The sequence below is a fragment of the Carassius gibelio genome, chromosome A20 (genome assembly GCF_023724105.1).
Source record: "Carassius gibelio isolate Cgi1373 ecotype wild population from Czech Republic chromosome A20, carGib1.2-hapl.c, whole genome shotgun sequence".
Taxonomy (NCBI): Eukaryota; Metazoa; Chordata; class Actinopteri; order Cypriniformes; family Cyprinidae; genus Carassius; species Carassius gibelio.
In genome coordinates this window covers 28,175,982-28,200,392 of record NC_068390.1, presented here as the reverse complement: position 1 = coordinate 28,200,392, position 24,411 = coordinate 28,175,982, and the positions used below count along the sequence as shown (strand labels likewise).

The window sequence follows — 24,411 nt, the reverse complement described above, 5'->3', positions numbered from 1 at the left end:
GATCTGTGCAGATTTCTCTCCTGATTCAGACCAGAACACTTGTTCACTGGAGGAAGTGTTATTATGGATTATAGACTCTATGTGTTTGAGTTAAAATCATCTTAATGCTGGATGTGTTTCAGGTTTTGTCTTCTCCAGATGTTCACTGATGGACTGGAGTGCTGTGTATTATTGTGATGTTTTTTTATCAGACTCTCATTGTGACGGCACCCATTCACTTTGCAGAGACGCTGATGCAATGCTACATTTCTCCAAATCTTGATGGACAAACAAAACAACAGTAGAAATGTTTTCCGGTCTCTTCCCAGCAGAAGCAGCTGAAGCTGTGGATCGTTAAGAGCTTCCTTAGTTTCACTCCAGCAGATAAATGAAAAGGAATTCAAAGCATGGAGAAGTAATAGTTCGATTTGTCTCTCTGATAAATCCAGGAGTCACTCTAAAGGACGAAGCGAGCGTGAGGCTGATTGAACGTGTGCAAGCGCTGCTATCTGAGCCGTCCTCTCCGAGTCCTCATTATCAGCACATTTAAATGTAACGACTAATGTGAAGATTAATTGCTCGGCTGCAGATAGAAGTGTCTTCTCTCTCTGTCTCTCTGTCTCTCTCTCTCCCTGTCTCTCTCTCTCGTGCTACAGCTTCATTAACACTTGAGCAGAATGAAGATGGATTGTGTTTTAGCTCTGCCATTCCACGCGTTTCCTCATTATTTAATCCTTCTGCTATCGGAGGAGAACATCTCAGCACACGCCTCCTGAATAAATCATTAACTGCACAGTTTCAACTAAAGAAGCGAATCTAGCAGCTAATGAGCGAGAAAAACACTGGTTTGTGTAAGAAGTGACCAAGATTATGGAAGGGAGCTCAGCTTAAGAAGCAGGGTCATAACTAAAACCAAAACTATTATAAATCATTTCTTGAAATAAAATAGAATATTATATATTTATATATATATATATATATATATATATATATATATATATATATATATATATATATATATATATATATATATATATATATATATATATATATAAATTAATTTAGAGGACCAAAGGAATTAAAAATAAATAATACATAGATAAATAAATAAATGTAATGATAGGAAAATAAACCAATAAATGACTCGCTAAAAAAAAAAAAATTCTTGAATTTGTTTTTTTCCCCACCTTTTTCATTCATTTATAATGCCCTGTATTTGTACATTTATTTTTATTATTTTTAACTTATTTATTTTTGAACTTTCATTTTGTAAATTTTTTTTTTTTCATGTGTTTATCCAATGACTTTACACATTGGCAGAAATATCTAAATAAATAAATAATGTTACACAGGAGAGTCAGAGGCATTCGGATTCAATTGCAGCATTTATTCAACAGAATGGTCCGACAGGCAGAATTCAGGAATGGAGTCAGGTGTGTCAGGGATATCCAAAATCATAAACAGTAACAAACAGAGATCGGGGCAGGCAGCAGAGAATCAGAGTCGAAATACACAATCCAATGGTGAGACACGGAAAAACAGGGAAACCACTCAGAAATGTAAGACGGGGCTAAACAAGTCTTCGCAAAGCGTCTGTGTGTGAGTGCTGCTTATATGTGTGTGTAAATGAGGTGCAGGTGTGGCAAGGTGATAGTGATGCAGTGACTCATGGGAGATGTAGTTTGGGTGTGGTGCAACAGTATGAGAGGTGCTTGTGTGTAAATGAGGTGCAGGTGTGGCAAGGAGATCAGCTGATGAATGAGGTGCAGGTGTGGCTAGGTGATAGTGATGCAGTGACTCATGGGAGATGTAGTTCGGGTGTGGTGCAACATTATGAGAGGTGCTAGTGTCCAAGTGATGATATAGTGACATCTGGTGGTTGATGGGTGGAATGGTCCTGAGTGGAGTGCCCTCTGCTGAAGTTCATGGGCACTCCAGCTAATGATCATGACAAATACATTGTATTATTAATGAATGAATGAAAAAAATAAAAAAATAATAAATGATCACAAATAAATAGAACTATATAGTAAATGAATGAATACACAAATAAATGTAATTACAAATGAAAAAAAGTCAAATAAATATAAAATATAAATCAAATTATAAATAAATGAATAAATAAATAAATGAATAAATGAATAAATGAATAAATGAATAAATGAATAAATGAATAAATGAAAAAATGAATAAATGAATGATTACCACCAGCAAATGTTAATAGATGTAGTTTTTATGTAAAGCACTTTGATTGATTATTGTGTATAAACGTGTGTTGCAGTGCCAGAGCCCGTCTCTCAGCTCTCTCCAGATCTGGCAGTGTTTCTGTGCTGAAGGTCTGTTTCATTAACCACACCATCACCGGTCGACTGCAGGATGGAGGTGCGCTTGGCTCAAACACTGAATGTTCTGGGCTCGTTCTCAGCTGAAACACTTCCACAGCATGAATCCCTGTAATCTCCTCTAAACGCTTTTATTAGGAGTGCTTCAGAAGCGCCCAGTCCTGAGACAGGTCACCGAAACGACAAAACATGGACGGACAGGAGCTTCAGAGACAGACAGACGCTGGCAGATACTCAGACGTGAACTAAATACACACTATTCACTCATTAATTCATGTTCTTACTGTGGGTTATTCAAATAAAATAATTTAGTCTACCAGAGTCAGTCTAATGACTTTCCTTATTGGCTGATTTCACATCAGCATGAAACTGACCTACTGTGGTCTTCAGAAAACAAACAAACAAAAATAAATAAATAAATGAATGTGTATATATAAATAAATATAGTAAATATAATTACAAATAAATTACTTTTACTTATAAATAAAATAATATTATAAAGAAATGTCAATAAACAGGCAAGAAATTATATATTTAAAATGTTAATAGATTGTTAATAGTTAATAGATTTATAAGTCATGTCATGTCATCGTATAAAAAAATGACACAAATAAAAATATAATTATTTATTTATTACATTTATTATAATAAGTGAATGAATGTATGAATAAATAAATAAATAAATAAATACTGTATATATATATATATATATATATATATATATATATATATGCTTTAGGACATTCTGCTCAAAGCAGGTAATGAACAAACTCTGAACAGAAACATCAATCTGAATATAATTTCACACATAAACGACTTCTTCTCGCTGTGATTCTTTAGGTTTAACAATCACTGTTGAGCAAGGCATGTCTGCTGGCGCTCTCACGGATCGATCTGATCATCCGAGATGGACAGAGGATAATGATAAACGACACAGGACTGTGGATGGAAGCTCATTGATCAAGTGTGACTCCTGATTACAGAGCAGCAGCTCATTTCTCTGAACTCCTGCACGCGATCTACACGGGAAAACACTACGGCTGGCCTCAAAGTCCTGCTAAAAGTGCACGTATGCTAATATACATTTTCATTTTTAAATAAACAAATAGTGAAAATAATAAATTATATTATAAATAAATGAATTCAAATGTAATAAAATTATTAATTTATTTAACATTTTTATTATAAAAATAATAACAACATTTAATCACATTATAAATTAATACTTTTTTTTACAAAATGTAAAAAAAAATATTATAAATGAATTAATATGAATGAAAAATATATACAATTATTAAATTTAAATAAATAATAATAAAATCCACTATAAATACATAAAACACTATAAACAATATAATATTATAATAATTGAATAAACAAAGTTACAGTTAAATGAATAATAAATACATATAAATGAATTATATTGTGACCAGTGCTTTAAGTGGCCCAAAAGAGGTGCCGGTACTCTGTTAAAGCCAAAAAAGTTTTTTTGATGACTCCCCTCATCCCCTGAGGTAACAACAACTATATTGAAGGGGTTTTATATATAGCAGTCAACAGACGACCTTAATAATAAATCCTTTTATTAGTTTGTGGATTTGCTTGAGCTAGAAATAACTACTGAACATAAATAAAATGTGCAAAAGGATTTTGAAAAAATACCCTTAGAAAGAGTTACTGCATTCAAATTGACTCAAATGATTCGCGAACCCGCTCCGAACTCCCGAACTGATTCAAATGATTCGCGATCCCAAAACTGACTCAAATGATTCGCGAACCCGCTACGAACTCTCGAATTGATTCAAATGATTCGCGAACCCGCTCCGAACTCCCGAACTGAATCAAATGATTCGCGATCCCCAAACTGACTCAAATGATTCGCGAACCCGCTACGAACTCTCGAATTGATTCAAATGATTCGCGAACCCGCTACGAACTCTCGAATTGATTCAAATGATTCGCGATCCCCAAACTGACTCAAATGATTCGCGAACCCGCTACGAACTCTCGAATTGATTCAAATGATTCGCGAACCCGCTCCGAACTCCCGAACTGAATCCAATGATTCACGATCCCCAAACTGACTCAAATGATTCGCGAACCCACTACGAACTGTCGAATTGATTCAAATGATCCGCGAAGCCGCTCCGAACTCCCGAACTGACTCAAATGATTCGCGAACCCGCTCCGAACTCCCGAACTGGTTCAAATGATTCACGCTCCATACTCCAAACTAGCGTGCATTGTGAAAGGCGCTCTGAAAAGCGGCAGCGCAGGCAAAGGATTAAATCCTCTATTAAAGCAGATGTCCAAATGAACGTACCTGTACGCTAAAAGCACGTTCTGGGCGCACGGAGAGATGGCGGTACTAAGTACCAGTGCTTACTGGCCCACTTAAAGCACTGATTGTGACTAAGTAAATAAGATAATAAAATTCCATTATGAACAAATTAATTAAATATACAAAACAAAATGTAAAATTAAATATGTAATATTAAACTACCATAATAATTATAATAGAGAATAATTTGAAATTATAAATAAATAAAAATATTAACGAAATTAATAAATAGATAAGTAAATAATTATATCCATATAAATTTTAACTTTAAATAAATTCAATTCTACAATTCTATTATTAATGAATGAATGAATGAATTATATTATAAATAAATGAATGGATACATTTTAAATCATTTTTAACTTATTAATATTATAAATAATTGAATGAAGAATGAGTGAATTAATAAATAAAAATTGTACAATTATGAAAAAATATAAAAATGGATGAACACATAAATAAAAATTAATAAAAATTCAAAATTCAAAAAGAAAAAAATAAGTAGAAAAAACAATGTAACATGTAAATAATGTAATAATGTACAATTTTTACATTAAATAATAATGTTCACTTGGCATCACTGGGAAAACCTTGCATTTAACATTTATTTTGAAGATTGCAGGACAGAGCTAGAGCTTCTCTCAGATACATGAGCTTTCCGTATTTCCTGACATCTGATCTGCTTTGTGTGTGTGTGTTTGTGTGTGTGTGAGTGTGTGTGTGTGTGTGTGTGTGTATGTGTGTGTGTGTATGAGAGAGAGAGAGAGAGTGTGTGTGTGAGTGTGTGTGTGTGTGTGTGTGTGTGAGACTCACCAGTGGTGGAGGAGATGTTGACGTCGATGCTGATCTCGGGGATGGCTCCTCCTCTGAGAGCTGCTACACAGGTGTATGTCCCGAAGTCGGTGAACTTGAGGTCGATGATGTCCAGGTTGGTGGTTCCGGGCGAGATGTCGGGGTCAGTCTGTGTGATGACCATGCGCTCGGAGCTGCGTAACGGCCGGCCGTTCTTCAGCCAGCTGAACTGCAGCTCCTCGGGCGGCGTGGCCTCCACCTGACACGAGATCTTCACCTCGCGGCCGATCTGGATGTTATCGTCGTTGTGGTACGGGTCCGGAGTGATCCAGAAGCGGCCCTTCTTCAGCGCTTAGCAAACACAGAAACGAGAAACACTCACAAACTAGCTCTTCAAGATCCTCAAACCGATAGTACTTGATCAGAAAATCTAAATACTGAAGTTAGAGAAGGGATAAACTTAAACTGAAACTATTAGGAATCATTTTTTTAATTCAGCTGAAATGAATTCAAACAGAACTATACTGAACAAAATCATAAACACAACACTTGTCCTCCTTTTTCACGAGCTGAACTCAAAGAGCTAAGACTTTTTCTATGTACACAAAAGGCCTATTTCACAAACATTGTTCACAAATCTGTCTAAATCTGTGTTCGTGAGCATTTCTTCTTCGCTCGGATAACATTTGACATTTCAAGATGCTGATTAGACAGCATGATTATTGCACAGGTGTGAGGTGGATGGATTATCTCGATAAAGGAGATTTAAACAATTGTATGAGAAACTGAAAAAGTAAAAAAAAAGTATTTAGTGAAATGATGATCAGTCCATTGAGTTCACGTCTGTAGTGTGTGAATAACACATGAACACTGAGCGTCTGTCGTTGTTCCAGTGATCAGCGATAATGTTGAGTCCACTGCAGTCTGCAAACACTCACTAGATAGTGTACTGCACTACAAAGAGCCGTTACACATCAGAAACACAACCTCTTCAACTTCACATGAACACCGCTTTCCCATCAGGACGTCCCGGGTTATGCATCTCCCAAAAGCTCTGAGTGGTGTTTGGGGACGGATTCGGCTGGGTTTAACACAGGAACACAGAGCAGAAGGACACGAGGAGCTTCTGAGAGGAGGAGGACAGTCCTGAAGATGATTTAAACAGAAGCAAGCTGCCGATGCATTATTGATGCTGCGGCCTTTGCTTTGATGTGTGTGTGACTGAACGCAGAAACTCTCGCGCTTCCACAGCCAGACCAGATAAAAGCAGACGCTTATGAAACGCCGGGACACTCTGGATGCTAATGCAGAGTTATATGCCATTTAAATGCAATAAATAACTGATTGATTTGGCTATTTATTGCATTGCATTGTGACATTACATACATATATACACATAAAAACATAATGAAAATGTAGAATTAAAGTACTTATACACCATGTTTGAATTTATAATGCATTCATTTGCGATGAGAAATAGAAGGAAAGAAAAAATTCACACAACTGTCAAGACGTATTATAATAATGTGCTATATATATTCATCACTGGAGCTCAAAATGAAAAACCCCTTTCATGTTCACACTGTAGATATATATACGGCGCAGCTCATGTCAGACATTCTGGGAATAAATTCAAGAGTGAACATTATTATTCATTACAGGATCCAACATGTGATATATCTCTAATGCACCGAATGAAATGTGTTTCCAGCTGCACGAGTGATGGAGACGCTCTCTATATCTGCACATGCTTTACTTCATCAAGATCTTCATCAAGATCTCACATGACTCAACACAAATGCACTTTATATTGTGTGAATATTAATAAAACAAACCACCGTGCCTTCAGCTAAGATGGATGGATATTCTTCCAACAGAACAACCTTGACTACACGAGTCCAGCTCTTTTCCAAACCCCAGAGAGCTGCTTTACTATAATAAAGTGGATCATTTCTATTTAAATTATTTTATATAATTTTAATTCACATATTAAATTAAATTTGGTAAATTATTGCTTTCATTATTATTTATATAAATTATGAAAACAATTATTAAATATTATGAATATTCTAAAATATTGTAATGCATTCTTTTATTTTAATAAAATATTATTTTATGTCACAACACCAATATCTTTTCCTCCTAATTATGACTTTTAAATTTTTATGTAACTCAAATACCAAAAAATACATTTGTCAGTGAACAAAGTAAACAAATGGTCGACTGATATTTATATGTTTTATGAATCATTTTATTAAAGTTACTCTACTGAAGGCTACCAGGAAAGCTATGTAATTATTTAGTATGTGCACATTCATTATTAATCATATGTCTAATGTATGATGAAAGCAGCTTATTTTCTTGTCCTCTCACATTGAAAGTTATGAGTCACATTTCATGAATCACGTCAACTGAAAGTGGTGAAATCAGACACGTTTATTAGTTTGCATCCCTGATTATTTTTGTCAGGTGTTTTACATTTCTATAGTAAATCAGCTGTAAGATATGAAATGTTTGGCTACTTACATTCCAAAAAACAACTAAATAATAAACTCTTTAAAAAAAAAAATTCTTAACCAATAAAAATTAAAACTAAATTAAAACCTTTTTGTTAACTGAAATTGTAACAAAAACTAAAAGTGAATATAAAAATGTTCATTAACTGAAATTGTGTTAAAACATTAAAATATTTTCATTAATGGAAAAAAACAGTATTACTATCCTTTTGATTAAATGAAACAAAACATTTTTGGTTAACTAAAATAAAAATAAAACACTAAATTAAAATCTTAATCTTAATAATAAAAACGGAAAAAACTGAAACTAAACTGAAATAAATTGGCCATTAATTTTTATTTTAGATATTTAGTTTTTTATAAAACCTTTTATACATTAAAATACAACCAGAGACTGTGCTGATAAATATACATATTTTTAAATTATAAAGTGCAATAATAATACATGAATAAAATAAAATAAAATAAAATACATTATAAAATAAAACTCTGAAATGAATGCAACATTAACTGATACTATAAAATCCTGAAAACCCTAACAAAAACTTAACTGTAAACATAAAAATAAAATAAAACACAAATTCAAATAAATAACAATACAAAAATATAATATATCTGGTTTACATGAAGTAGTTGTGGAGTGGTGATGCTTTGTATAACAACTAGTAGAAGCTCATTATGGAATATTGGGATTGAAATATGAAACCCAGAAACCCAGAGAGCTTTGTGTTCACATTAAATTAAATGACAGTCAGACTTCATCTCCATCATTCACATAGAGACCAGCACTGTTACACAGCAACTAAAACTACCCCAGTGTCACCCAGAGAGGGATTTGAGAAATAATGTGATGAGTTTCTCTCCATCCACCGTCCAGAGCAGCTGACCTGACCGATCGCTCATCTGTGGTCATGTGACTGTCCTTGTGTCGTCTAACGAGGCCGTTCATAACGAGCGTGTGTGACGGGACAGATGGCATCTCTACCTGAGCCGTGACTTTACTCAAGGAGATGCACCTGAGGAGGAACCATTCCCAGAGAGATTCAGCTGACACACACACACACACACACACGTCTCCACAGATGGAAAGTCCTGCTGCTCAGTCTCGATCTGCTCCACAGTGAATGTGACGACGGTCGTTCACATGTTGACTAACAAGCTGCACACGAGCATCACCTGATCACACGGTGCATGTGAGCACGAGTCTGTTTTCACGAGCACAGACGCTTCTAGCTTAGAGTTTGTACTTGACTAACTCAGGAACCATTATTTTCTGTAATTTTTGGGATCTACTGGGACAGTGATTAAATAAAAATGCATCATGCCTGTGTCTCAGAAAGTTTTGATGGCAATTTTCTTCTAATACCTCCTTATATAGTGCAACTCTTACAGCGGTAATCAAGGAAATGATTATATCGTGGCTGGTTCATAAGCGCCACCTGCTGTCAGAGAGAGCATTTGCACTGTATTCAGACCTGCTGTTTTTTGATTCATGCTGATGTGTTTTATTTTATACAGTCTATGGTTTTATGTAGCAAAAAATAAAATAAATACTGATTCTGATTAAGCTATGATCAGTGCATCAATAATTAAAAATAAAATAAAGGCCTCCAATTGGAAGTACAATCTGAGATGTCTTTTTCTATAAATTCTTCAATAGGTATATCTTGTCATTCATAAAAGCTTAGGTCAGGGATCTTAGGCTTAAAAAAGTTGGTGACCACTGCTATAGGGAACATGTCTGTTCCCCGAACTAGCAAATACAAAAAAAGCAATTTAATTGATGTTCAACAAATAAAAAACCAATGCCTGAAGAAAACAAAACTAGAGGTATTTCATATTGCATGGAGGGAAAGTACTTCCTCCTACAGAAAAGCTCTAAAAATTGCTAGATCTACTTACTTTTCTGATCCTATTAGAGATAAAATTGTGAGAATTGTCCAGAAGCCATAAAAAACGGAATAAAATTCTCTTTACTCTTAGTCGCAGGAAATAAATAATATTTTTCATTATTGTCATTTAAAATAAATAACATTACTGCTATGTAAAATAAGTAAAGCATTACTGCTTAATAAAAAATAATAATAATAAAAGATCTTTGATGTTTATGCATTTTACTTCAATTAAATAAACAATTAATAATTTAAACAAATACTAATAATATAATAATAATAATAATAATAATAAAATAAATACATGCATTAATTAAATAAATTTTTGTTACTATTATTTAAAATAAAAGAAATAAATTCCATTTATTTTTACTCATTCTAGATAAATAAATTCAATTATTTTATGCATAGACAAAACTTTAAACATATTACTTAAATGTTTAGGTATTTTTTTAGCTGAAACTAAGATTCAATAAAATTTATTTGTGCCCATTATAAACGTAATTTATTTTACAATATTTCAGAAAAATGCAATAATTTCCCAAAAGATGATTTAAAATAAGTAACAAGCTGCTGTCAGATGACGGCATTGAAACACTAAATATTAATATACAACAAAATAAATTACAGCAATTAAAATACATACAATATCAATGAATTCATTAAATGTGAAAAAGGGAGTGTAAATGCAGCGGATTCTTCTGTAAAAGCCATCTGATGATGGAGCGACCGAAGGAAAATAGAGGAGAACAAGAGCTCTGTGTCAGCCAAACGCTGCAAACTGACCCACTTTTGGAAAGGAGAACGGATCCTATAATCCAGAGCAGGATCATGATGGAGGGCCTCTGGCGTGCCAAGAGCATGCTGGGATACTGGAGGAACAGGCCACAGCCAAAGTCACAGCAGGCTGTGGAGTAAAGCATCCATCTGCTGAACACAGACGAAACTGACGGGGGTTTTCAAGGACTAGTGTGACAAACAAACATAAACACACACATACACGTGCGTGCAGGTTCCCTCGTTAGCCAGAAACCACAATCATCTACAGTCCAGGCATTCCAACACTAAAGTTTGCAAAGCGTTTGCGACCACGTCAAGAACCTTTAACAAAAAAACAAACAAAAAAGCAAAACAAAAGTAAATATTCCTTATATATATATATATATTTCCAAAAGTGGGTCAGTTTGCAGCATATATATGACTGTTATGACTGTTTTGTAAAATGGTATTACTACAAAAATGTGAAATTAATAAGAATGAATGTCTCTATGCAAATTTTTTTTAACAAATCTTATTTTATTTTTATTTATTTATTCAATAAACCGAATGATCCTAATTATAATCCTTTACTTTCATAAAAACAGGCACAAACGTTTGCACAAATATTTTTGGCCAGTACAACTAATTCTATTAATTCTACTGTTTCTACTGTAACACCATGTATTTGTATGTGTGTGTGTGTGTATATATATATATATATATATATTTATATATATATATATATATATATATATATATATATATATATATATATATATATATATATATATTCATTTGTTCATTCAAATTTTTCTTACCCTAAGTTTGCATTAATGAGAATATAGCACAAAATATGCTTTTGTGGTGAAATATGCCTGAGATTTTCTTCAGGCCATGTTTCATGAGATTCACCTAAATTACTTAATTCTAATGGTGCCTAATAATCATTTCGGCTGTAATGTGCCAAAAGCAAAAGGTAAAAGGCATGAGATCTATGCATTTGATTTTATTGAAAAAATTTATTTTAGTTTTGCATATTTTTTTTATATTTTAAAACAGACTGACAGACAAAGTGTAACAGACATATTGTACAAAATATGATACTGTATAAATGATATGCATTTTGCCCTTGTGATTTTGGGGAAAATAAGGCCTGAAAATGTCATGAAAGGTTCTGAGATTCACTCAAAGGACCTGACAGTAATGTGCCTGTGATAATGTAATAATGACCTGACAGTAATGTGCCAAGCGCTCTGAGATTAATCTGATCGACAGTCTCATGCTAACAGACTGAAAGAGCCGCCAGGAACATCATCAGCTTCACAATTCAGAGCAAAAAGCCATTAAACTTCACTCCTGGACATCAGACACACAGCTGGAGGACTGAACGTGTGAAGAGCACAGGAAACACAACGCATATCATCTGCTATTGGTCAAACATCAGAGTAATCATTCAGACTGATTTTCAAAGTGGTTTGAAAGATTCATTGACACAAACTGATTAAAGAGCGATTTGGAAATGAATAATAAGCCATTTGAAAGATTCATTGACAAACTACGTAAAAAGCGATTTAGAAATGAATCTTAAGCGGTTTGGACAATTCATTGACACAAACTGACTAAAGAGCGATTAAGAAATTAATTATAAGTGGTTTGAACGATTCATTGACACAAACTAAAGAGCGATTCACCGATGAATCACAAGCGGTTTGAAAGATTCATTGACACAAACTAACTAAAGAGCGATTCACAGATGAATCACAAGTGGTTTGAACGATTCATTGACACAAACTGACTATAGAGTGATTTAGAAATTAATTATAAGTGGTTTGAACGATTCATTGACACAAACTGACTATAGAGTGATTTAGAAATTAATTATAAGTGGTTTGAACGATTCATTGACACAAACTAAAGAGCGATTCACCGATGAATCACAAGCGGTTTGAAAGATTCATTGACACAAACTAACTAAAGAGCGATTCACCGATGAATCACAAGTGGTTTGAACGATTCATTGACACAAACTAAAGAGCGATTCACCGATGAATCACAAGTGGTTTGAACGATTCATTGACACAAACTGACTAAAGATCGATTTAGAAATGAATTATAAGTGGTTTGAACGATTCATTGACACAAACTGACTAAAGAGCGATTAAGAAATTAAATATAAGTGGTTTGAACGATTCATTGACACAAACTGACTAAAGATCGATTCACAGATGAATCACAAGTGGTTTGAACGATTCATTGACACAAACTGACTAAAGAGCGATTTAGAAATTAATTATAAGTGGTTTTAACAATTCATTGACACAAAATAAAGAGCGATTCACCGATGAATCACAAGTGGTTTGAACGATTCATTGACACAAACTAAAGAGCGATTCTCCGATGAATCACAAGTGGTTTGAACGATTCATTGACACAAACTGACTAAAGAGCGATTTAGAAATTAATTATAAGTGGTTTGAACGATTCATTGACACAAACTGACTAAAGAGCGATTTAGAAATTAATTATAAGTGGTTTGAACGATTCATTGACACAAAATAAAGAGCGATTCACAGATGAATCATAAGTGGTTTGAACGATTCATTGACACAAACTGACTAAAGAGCGATTCACCGATGAATCACAAGCTGTTTGAACGATTCATTGACACAAACTGACTAAAGAGCGATTTAGAAATTAATTATAAGTGGTTTGAACGATTCATTGACACAAACTGACTAAAGAGCGATTTAGAAATTAATTATAAGTGGTTTGAACGATTCATTGACACAAACTGACTAAAGAGCGATTCACAGATGAATCATAAGTGGTTTGAACGATTCATTGACACAAACTGACTAAAGAGCGATTCACAGATGAATCATAAGTGGTTTGAACGATTCATTGACACAAACTGACTAAAGAGCGATTCTCAGATGAAGTGTAAAGTGAAGCTGACCTCTAACGATGATGGTGGTGGATTTCTTGGCCGGGTTGCCCACGTTGTTGCTGGCGATGCAGCTGTAGATGCCGGCGTCCTCCGAGGCGATGGCTGGCAGTGTGAGCGTCCCGTCCTTCATCAGACTCTTCTCCGGCAGAGATCCGGAGCTGAGGGTCCAGTTCAGGCTCGGCGTCGGCTCTCCTCCGGTGGTGATGCAGACCAGAGACACCGTCTGACCCGGATTCACCACGATCGGATCCTCCACCAGCAGCTTGATGGAGGCGGGAGCTGAAACCACAGCAAACACTGACCCTCATGTTTCAATTTTATATATATATAACTATTCATTATTATTTATTACTCGATACATTTCTTTTATTTATATTTATATTATATTTGTGGAATATAATCACCAGTTTTGTTGGTGAGTCTGAAGACGACTCTGCGGTCGGCGATGCCGCACACGTTCCTGACGGAGGCGATGCAGCTGTAGTTGGCGTAGTCCTTGGGTCTCAGGTTCTTCAGCTTCAAGATCTTAGTTTCCCCCTGGAGCTCAGAGCGACAGACAGAGAGACGTGTGCAAATGTGTGCTCCACATCACATTCCTCTTTCATTCTTCATTCCCTATCATCTAGTTCAGTGGTTTTCAACCTGTCGGCCGCCAATTACTATTAAAAGAAATAATAATATTGTTCATATATGTAAAAATGCCTATCGTAACATTTTAACATCATTTCATATATATAATTAAATAAAAATATATATTAAACTTCCACTATTCGAGCTCGCTGATTGGTTTAAGAATAAACCGCCAATTTATCTTAGATATTTTTGCTGGATATGCTACAGAACAACAGCAGTTGTGCCAAGCGTTATTTTCTGTTCATCGCCAGTTCAATCAATAAAGACAGTTAACAATCTAGCTTCTGAGTACTAAGTTATTAACCCAACAATAGCAGGGTCAGTTAATTTTGTTGCAGTGGGCCGCGCAAACAAATGTGTTGGAAAAAGGGACCACTGATCTAGTTAAATCCTATATATTAAATATTTTTTATATAATATATTTTACATACAATATTTTTATAACATATTTTATACATAATATTTTATAGTAAATATTATTATTAAATAATTATATTTTTAAATTACATATTACAAATATATAAAATGTTATGAATAATAATTAACCTTATTTAAACTTAATAATATTACATTCATACTAAATTTTATTATAAAAATATTATTTTTTATATTTTATATTTATATTATGTTTTATAGGTAATATTTCTTATATTATTTATCATTAATAATAATTTCATTATTTATAGAACCTTTTAAATAATATATTATTTTAAACTAAATAATTTATGATATTTTTATGTTATATATTTAAAATATCATATTTGTATATGATATATTAATAATAATGTAATTATTATATTTTCATATTATATATTATGTAATTTCTCATATCAAATATTATTGATAATAATATTTAATTATTTCCTTGCTATTTTTACATTCTATATTTCATATATAATATTTTTACATAAGTAATTTTCAATAATTAAATTTATTATATTTATATTATACATTTCATAGATAACATTTCTAATATATTATTATTAATAATGTAACTGTTTATATTATATTTGTTTTTATAATATATATTTAAAAAAACATTTAATTATTTTTATTTAATAATATGAAAAACCACAACCCAAAAAAAACAAACAAAAAAAACCAAAATCAAATAGTTGAAGACATGGTTACAGGCTTGCTGGTGAGTCTTAAGCAATGAGCTTTTCTCTCACGATGGGAACGGCGTTATCATCACCTCAGAACTCAAGCGGCCGGGTTTTCAAAGCGGCATTGTGCTGTAGTTTGATCTCACGACCCAGTTTCCAGATTCCCCATCCGAGGAGAATTCATTATGTGTGATAGTAACCACAACACGACAGCTACAGCGCATTAATGCATGCATTAGCACACGCTGCACATGTCAACTCCAGATAGATATCGGCAGAAGCAGCAAACAAATTCATCGCCGAAGCACGACTTACAGTAGTAACCGCTCATTTCCAATCTTTACTGTAAACGCTCTGAGCATCTGAAGATGAAATCCTCAGCCTTGAAGGAAATTGATTTAGTTCTCATTTCTTTCCACAACAAACATCTGGAGAAGCTGTAGGGCGTACGTCTGGTTTCTGTACTACTGTAAGTGCACTAAACATTTAGGCTTATAATGTGTTTGAATTGCAAATAAAATTCTCACTCGTTTGGATTGCAATTTTATAAACTAATAAACTTAATGTGATGCATATTTGTCAGACAGCTATTTGAATAAATGCATTTTAAAAATATTAATATTTCAATTAATTAAAATAGATGGAAATTGTTAATAATAAACCATGCTGAATAATTTATTTTTGTGAAAAAAATATTGTCATTAAAATATATTCATTTAAAAAATAAAGTAACAATAATTTAATAATTTAAAAATAATAATTTATTTAAAAATGTAAAAAAAAATGTAAGATTCTGAAAACATTTTACACAGCTTGAAGGAGATCCCAGAATAACTAAATATGGGTAATAAATATGATATGAATGTAATTGATATGATGGTTTAATTGTAAATATTATCTCTTAGTTGTACAAGTAGGGTTAATAATGGGTTAACTAAAATTAAACCATAAAAAAATAAAACCATAAAAAAATTCAATAATTAGATTTACATTACTTTAAATAAAAGAAACACTAAAATAAAACTAATTATATATAAATAAATAAAATTCAGCTACATTTCCCATTTTAATTTAGTTTAACTTTATGTACTAAAATAACAACATTTGGAGAAAAAAAAAGAAAAAATAAACTTGTTTATATAGTCTATAGGTTTATTAATTTATGTACTGTGTAATCCAAATCAATGAAAATGTTATGCGATTTAAATTAGGCATATATTCGTTTGGATTTAGTTATTTAATGCATCAAGTTAAACTGAATGAACATGAGAAATGTTTCCTTTTTTATGACGACAACACATTGAATGCATTATATGATGAACGTTTCACAAAGTGTGAGAAATGCATTTGCACGTTGAGAGTTCATCATTAATCTGGATCTCATTATGGCTCTATTCAGCTGCGCTCCTCATTTCAAAGCCAACCTTTGGAGTTTTAACGTACAGTCACATCGTGTTCCTCCGCACAGACGCAGGGGGTCTTTAGAGCGGCGTCCCGCTCATCACAGATGATTACTGTTTCATACACATCCAGTGCTCTCAGCCTCCTGAACATCATCTCATTACTAGTTTCACAGCTCACCTGCGTCTGCTGATCTCAGATCAGCGTCAAAACAGACCAGAATAACAGTCAGCAAACCAGATCAGAGAGAGAGAGAGTGTGTGTGTGTTTGAGTGTGAGTGTGTGAGTGTGTGTGTGTGTGTGTGTGTGTGTGTGTGTGTGTGTGTGAGTGTGTGAGATAGAGAGAGAGAGAGAGTGTGTGTGTCTGTGTGTGTGTGTGTGTGTCTTTCTGTGTGTGTGTGTGTGTGTGTGAGTGTGTGAGATAGAGAGAGAGAGAGTGTGTGTGTGTGTGTGTGTGTGTGTGTGTGTGTCTGTCTGTGTGTGTGTGTGTGCGTTTCTGCTCGTAGCAGGGAGTTTTAGTGAGTGCTGTGAGGGAGACAGAGAAGGGACTGGGTTCTCAATGACAAGCACATGATAAAGAGGCAGACGACAGGCAGACACAGCTATATCTGTTCTTATGATGACTACAGGCTTAGTTGACGGCTTCTACTGACACACGCAAGCACCGCGCTTTTCCGGACTGACGCACATGTGAATTTGACTGTTCTGTTTAGCAACAAAACAAATGCGAAAAGCTTGAGATGTGGGGATCTGAGGCACTCTGCGGGGAAGTCATGAGGGAAGCGAGCAGACGGCAGAAAAACACAAAAGAGAGAGAATCCGTCCTGCGAACTCTCATCACACACGGCCCACGAGCCACACACACGAGCGCACTTCACACTGCTACAGCTAATTAAACTGCTTCTAGTCCAAGACAGAAATAATCTGACTAATAGTTTACGTTTCACTTCAACCAATGAAAAGTACCAGAAAGAACTACAGTATTACCAATGTTTTTTAGACTTAGATGGTAGATGGTTTTTAGACTAAAAAGGTAATTGCGAGTTTATATCTCGCAATTCTGAGTTTAAGTTTTATCTTCCCTAGAAGTGCAAGATTTAAACTCCGAATTGCGTACACTTAACTTGCATTTTAAAAGAAAAATGGTAAAATTGAGAGATTTAAACTCAGAATTGCAAGATATAAAATTGCAATTCTAAGAAAAAAGACAGAACTGGAGCATTTAAACTATAGAAATGAAAACTATAGATTTGCAATTCTAAGAAAAATACCAAAATTGCGAAAAAATAAAACTGTCATTCTAAGAAAAAAGTTAGAATTGCATTATTTAAACACTTGCAATTCTAAAAATGTCAGAGTTGCGAGAAAATTAACGTGAAATTCTTATAAAAAGTCAGATTCGCTAGAAATAAAAAACAATTCTAAGAAAAAAATGAGAGTGGCAAGAAATGAGCATGCAATTCTAAGAAACATTTCAGAATTGAGACAAATATAATTGCAATTCAAAGAAAAAGTCATAAAAGTGAGATTTAAACTTAAAAATTTTGACTTTTTTTGAGGCATTCATGCTATGAAAAGTATTTATTTTCTATAGAAGTGTATCATGATTGGCATACATTACTTTTATTAACTTAGCAGATACATTACCAACATGCTAGTGTACAAAAGCACAGTATCACAGCAGTATTTTGAGCAAGGGTTAGATTCTTACCTGGGTAAAGAAGGGCTCGTAGATCTCCACACCTTTATCAGAGCCTTGCGAGAGAACGTCTCGTCCGCGGAACCAGCTGTAGCGGATGGGAGGGTTGGAGTTAGCGATGCAGCGCAGAAACACCGTCCGCTCGTAGTAGAACTGCTCTTTAGCTTCACCGATACTCTGATGAACAGTCACCACAGGCTCGTCCAGATCTGACCAGATGAAAAACAATACATGGTCATGAAAAAAAAGAAAAAAAAATCTTGAGTATTTTTCGATCCACCTGTAACATGATTCCATGTTACAAATTCCTTCAAAAACAGTAAAAAAAATAAAATAATAAATAAATAAATAAATAAAAGAATTCTACACTTGAAATTCATTCACTGTGTATTGAAGACAAGGATTCCATGCTAACAATCTTTGTATGTTACAAGTGCTCAAATCATATAATAATGATACATTTACGGTTTAAACACAGAATTGTGAATTGTGAGATTTAAATGTTATTCTACAAAAAAGTCCAGAATTGTGAAATTTAAACTCAGAATTACGAGATTAAAATGTGCAATTCTACATAAAAGACAGAATTGTGAGATTTAAACTTGTAATAAAAAAAGTCAAAATTGTGAGACAAACTCAGAATTTAAATGTGTAATTCTATGAAGAAGTGAGAATTGTGAGATTTAAATCTGAATTGTGAGATTTAAACGTGTAATTACATGAAAAAGTCAGAATTGTGAAACAAACTCAAAATTGCGAGATTTAAACGTGAAATTCTACGAAAAAAGTCTGAATTGTGTTGCTTAGACTTAAAATTGCGAGATTTAAACGTGAAATTCTACTAAAAAAGTCAGAATTGTGTCGCTTAAACTCAAAAATGCGAGATTTAAACGTGAAATTCTACGGAAAAAGTCAGAATTGTGTCGCTTAAACTCAAAAATGCGAGATTTAAACGTGAAATTCTACGGAAAAAGTCAGAATTGTGTCGCTTAAACTCAAAATTGCGAGATTTAAACGTGAAATTCTATGAAAAAAGTCAGAATTGTGTTGCTTAAACTCAAAATTGTGAGATTTAAATGTGCATTTCTACGAAAAAAGTCAGAATTGTGTCGCTTAAACTCAAAATTGCGAGATTTAAACTTGCAATTCTATGAAAATTTCAGAAATGAGATTTAAATTCAGAATTGCGAGATTTAAATGTGTAATTATATGAAAAAGTGAGAATTGTGAGATTTAAATCTGAATTGTGAGATTTAAACGTGCAATTCTACAAAAAAGTCAGAATTGTGTCGCTTAAATACAAAATTGTGAGATTTAAACATGCAATTCTACGAAAAAGTCAGAATTGTGTCACTTAAACTCAAAATTGCGAGATTTAAATGTGCAATTCTACTAAAAAGTCAAAATCATGAGATTTAATCTCAGAACTGTTAGATAAAAAAAAAAAAACAGAATAGCGAGATATAAACTCAGAATATACAATTAAATAGAAAATACAGAACCAGATATCTTCACATTACAGAGTACAGTATTCAGACAAAAATCTATTTAAGTTCACTTTTGTAATAATTTCTTTCTGTATTAAGGTAACAACGCATCGGAAGTACTACATAACTCTATTTCAGAACAAAACAATTAATTAACTAAATGATTTAACTCTAAAATATTTACCAACTGGTGATTTACTATCACTCTATTTATTGCACTGCTGTGTTCATTAACACAAAATCTCAGCTGTCGATTGGTCTTACCTAAGAAAGTGAAGTGAAAAAAAAAAAGTGAAAGTGAAGTGACATTCAGCCAAGTATGGTGACCCATACTCAGAATTTGTGCTCTGCATTTAACCCATCCGAAATGCACACACACACAGAGCAGTGAACACACACACACACTGTGAGCACACACCCGGAGCAGTGGGCAGCCCTTTATGCTGCGGCGCCCGGGGAGCAGTTGGGGGTTCGTGGTATTGAAGGTGGAGAGAGAGCTGTTCATGCACTACCCCCACCCACAATTCCGTCCGGCCCGAGACTAGAACTCACAACCCTTCGATTGGGAGTCCAACCCTCTAACCATTAGGCCACGACTTCCCCGTACAGAAAAGTAAACATCTTACATTTGTTGTGGATTTTAAATGCACTGATGGCTTTATTTTTTGCACTTATAAAATAATAAAAGATTACTAGTATTGTATCTCAGCATGTAATCCTTTTCTTATACGCAGTGAATTACTTTTCTGCCATTAAAACCCTTATAAATATATATATGAATCGATAGTCATACAATGAGAATCTAGCGCTACGACTGAAGAAGAAACGTTTGAGTCATTGTGAGATTATCAAGCCTTCTTCTTAGAGGTTTTCTCTCCACTTACTCCATATCTGTCTGGGAGGAACTATTGACATCGTTAAAGAGATTCTACTTGTGATTCTTCATGGATTTGGATTGAACAGATTTATTGCTTTCTCAAGCGTGACGCCTTAAGCTCTTCCAAATGGCACTTATTGTAAATCTGATGTCATTTCACTTGCCAATTCTCACATCCTGCTAATAATACTTTAAAGAGAGATGCATTTGCATAACCGGGCGAGATCGGTGGTGTGAAATGCGATAAATTCTTCATGAACTCTAATGGTTGACTGATGAGCGTGAGATATTCTGGATCTGAATCAAACTGATTAGCGCTGACCTTCTCCAGGCCATGACCGCACTAATAATCTCCTCTACTTACACCATCAAGAAATACAGAACATGCTTATCGGCGAAGACACTTTAGCATTTCCTCTCACTCGAGATCTACACGTAATCAGCGAGTGGACGCTGCCACCTTGAATGCTGATTCCTCACTTTCATTAAGACATGTTCTGCCCCGCAGGCCCTTAATCAAAATCCAGAGGCGGTCAATACTTCATCCAGGATCCATTATCCCCACGCAGGTTGGAGCTATTACCTTTATGGAGACCGGTACATGCACACAATGGAGTGATTCAGTCGGGCCTTTCTGGAGGAGCTGATTACTCTTAATAAATACACAGATTCATTACGCTGCCGTGGCACCAATCCGGAGCTCGTCTGCCATCTTTGTTTCGTTTCGAACTGCCCTGAGATAATATTTAACTGCATAAAGTGATATCTTCAGTACTTCTTAAGTTACAAGCACGCAAATTTTGGATAAATAATGCTTTTGGCACTCAGAAAGGTATGTCTTTAATAGAAAAGGTATCAAGGTTTGCAAAGTGAAGCACGTTTGGTTTTTGACCACAAAATTTTTTACCAATGGAGCCAAATTTAAATCCAAATATCTCTGGAAATGAATCATGCAGTGCCTTGCAAAAGAAGTTCACAAAAGAAAAGTTTGTTAAGAACCAACTCCTAAAAGGATATAAAGATATCTTTAACATTTCTTGAGTTACAGGCACTTGAACTTTGGAAAATAATGTTTTTGGCACTCGATATGTTATGTTCTATGCTGTTCTGTTGATAGAGGGACAATAAGATATACTTCTAGTCTCAGGATTTTTTGTTCTTTGGATATTCCTCTTTAAAAGGAACTAGAATAAGCGGCATGTAAAGTGACCCACATTTGGTTTCGACCACTGAAAATGGGAAAAATGTAGTTTGGACATGGAGCCTCTTTGGGATACACGTCTCTGAAAATGAACCATATAGGCCCTTAAAACACGTGTAAAAAATCTAAGTTATTAAAGAACTAGAATCTAAAAGGATATTTAGCTAGCTTTAATACTTCTTGAGTTACAGACATTCAAACTTTGGATAAATAATATTTTTGGCAGTATGATCTGTACACAAAGCGACTCACATCCCCCATGCAATCTACCTCAAGAACAGTTAAATGTTCCCCAGTTACACAATAAAATGTACAATATTCTTATATTTACTTTTTTACCCCTCCATCCTAGTACATCCCTGCATCTTTCTCAATTATGTTCCATTATCATCTATAGCACAACTGTCAAAAAAAAATATTTATTTGCAATTTTGCATGTGCAAACTGTTCTATTTTTTCAATTTGCAGCAAAAATGCAAATGCAGCCTTAGTGATAAAAACAACAACAACTTATTGACCCTAAACCACATCCACAACTCTGTCAGGAAAAACTGCTTTGCATTGCGGTAAATGCACAGCATCAAAATGACCACGCTTTAGCAAAAGGTTGAAGATAGTGGGAGGATCTTTGTGTGAAATTCATCATAATCTTAACCCAGAGCACAGATTTACATATTTATCCCTGTTTGCTCCCAGCGCCCACTTCACATTTATGAATAAATAAAAACTTCACATGAAAGAAGCGCATCTGCAGAAAACGCTGAAGAGACACTCATTAACAAAAAGGCCAAAAATCAGGCCTTGCAAGAAGAAGGTAATTTATTTCTTCGATAGAAAGACGATTTTTAGCTGAAACCGTTGCACTTGGTGATTCCTAAAATGCAAGTCAATGGGTGCCGTCACTTTGAGAGTCGAAAAAAAGCACAAAATGAATCCCTGTGGCTCCTGACGATATACTGAGGTCTGTTTACTTTACTGTTCTACTAAAGAAGAAACAGTCACCCACATCTTGGATAGACTGAGGGAGAGTAAATTAACAGCGAATCTTAATTTCAGCATGAACTGTCTCTTTAAGGGAAAAGTTCAGGCAGCAGTAACAGTGATGCTTGCACTAATGGAAGATCTGATGAAATCATATATGGTTTTAGGCTGCAAAAGCTGTTACCTGCAACTAAATCAATAACTTTATCACCTTGTACATCTGAAAACAGCCCTCGGTCACGCCTGCATCCACACGAGACGAACAGAGAGGAAAGAAACGACCTTCTGCTCTCGGCTGAGCTGCAAACACTGGACGGATGATCGCACACATCAGAAAACAAACATATGTTTCGCCCAACGCTCAGATTTTCTGATTGCTGAGAAATGAATCCACATTGCATGCAATACACTAAAGCGCAGCACAAAGACTGAATCCCCTCGCCGGCAATGATGCATCCGATAAACCCATCGATGGTCGCTCTCCATCACAAACCACAGAGCTTTAATGAGTTTATAAAGCACTGCTGTGATATACTTGTCAACTGTACTTCATCAAAGTAATCAGAAGCTTTCCTGGACACATGTATTATTAATGAATGTCAATCTTACTGTACTTCGTTTAAGAGCGATTCTTGTAAACAGGTGCAGTCAAGAAAAGACTCATATCTGAGATTGATGATTAAACATTACTGAGATGACCTACATGTGCAGTAAAATACATTATATATTTTTTACTTTGAAAGATATATATCTCATATTCCTGATGGCCTGGTTGGAGAACATTATTACTGTCAAACGGAATTAAATGAAACTAATAGTTTAATTATATTCATTATATTAAATTATTTGAATTGTATTATTTAAAAAATAACATAATTCCATTATATTATTTAAATTAATTGTATTTATTTTATTAATATTATATTACATATAATTATAGAAACTTTAAATTATAATCATATTGCAATTTAAGATTTTAAATTGTGCTTTTAATTAATATTCTGATTTATTTTTTCATTTTATATATATATATATATATATATATATATATATATATATATATATATATATATATATAAATTCAACTTTGAAAAATTGTTACTTGAAATATGTGAATATTATGAATTTAAACTGAAATAAAAATAGTATATATATATATATATATATATATATATATATATATATATATATTTATATATATAAACAAAAATAAATAAATACAATGAAAATAACAAACACACACACAAAACAATAAAATTACTAAAACTTTAACTTAAAGTTATAGATAAAACATTTACGCAAATCATTTATTACAATTTAAAAAAAATATATTATAATATTTGTATTTATTATTTTAAATAGAAAAATAATAAAATTATTTTTTAGCTATTGTTTTTATAACTAATACAAAAAAAACTTTTTTTTAAAAACATGCAAAAAAAAAAAAAAAACTATAAA

The 24,411-nt window shown here is 33.7% G+C and overlaps 1 protein-coding gene across 3 annotated transcripts in view; it reads right to left on the bottom strand.

Annotated features, from left to right (window-relative positions):
• Window positions 1-24,411, bottom strand: part of LOC127938067 (MAM domain-containing glycosylphosphatidylinositol anchor protein 2-like) — a 97,197-nt gene that overhangs the window by 29,410 nt on the left and 43,376 nt on the right. For 2 of the 3 annotated variants that reach the window (XM_052534459.1, XM_052534461.1), the window contains exons 4-7: window positions 18,420-18,616; window positions 13,973-14,111; window positions 13,578-13,847; window positions 5,476-5,805 (exon numbers count right to left, since the gene is read on the bottom strand). In XM_052534459.1, coding sequence (XP_052390419.1) covers window positions 5,476-5,805; window positions 13,578-13,847; window positions 13,973-14,111; window positions 18,420-18,616 — 936 coding nt within the window. The remainder of the gene's footprint in view (window positions 1-5,475; window positions 5,806-13,577; window positions 13,848-13,972; window positions 14,112-18,419; window positions 18,617-24,411) is intronic. The other variant, XM_052534462.1, reaches the window with a different exon arrangement.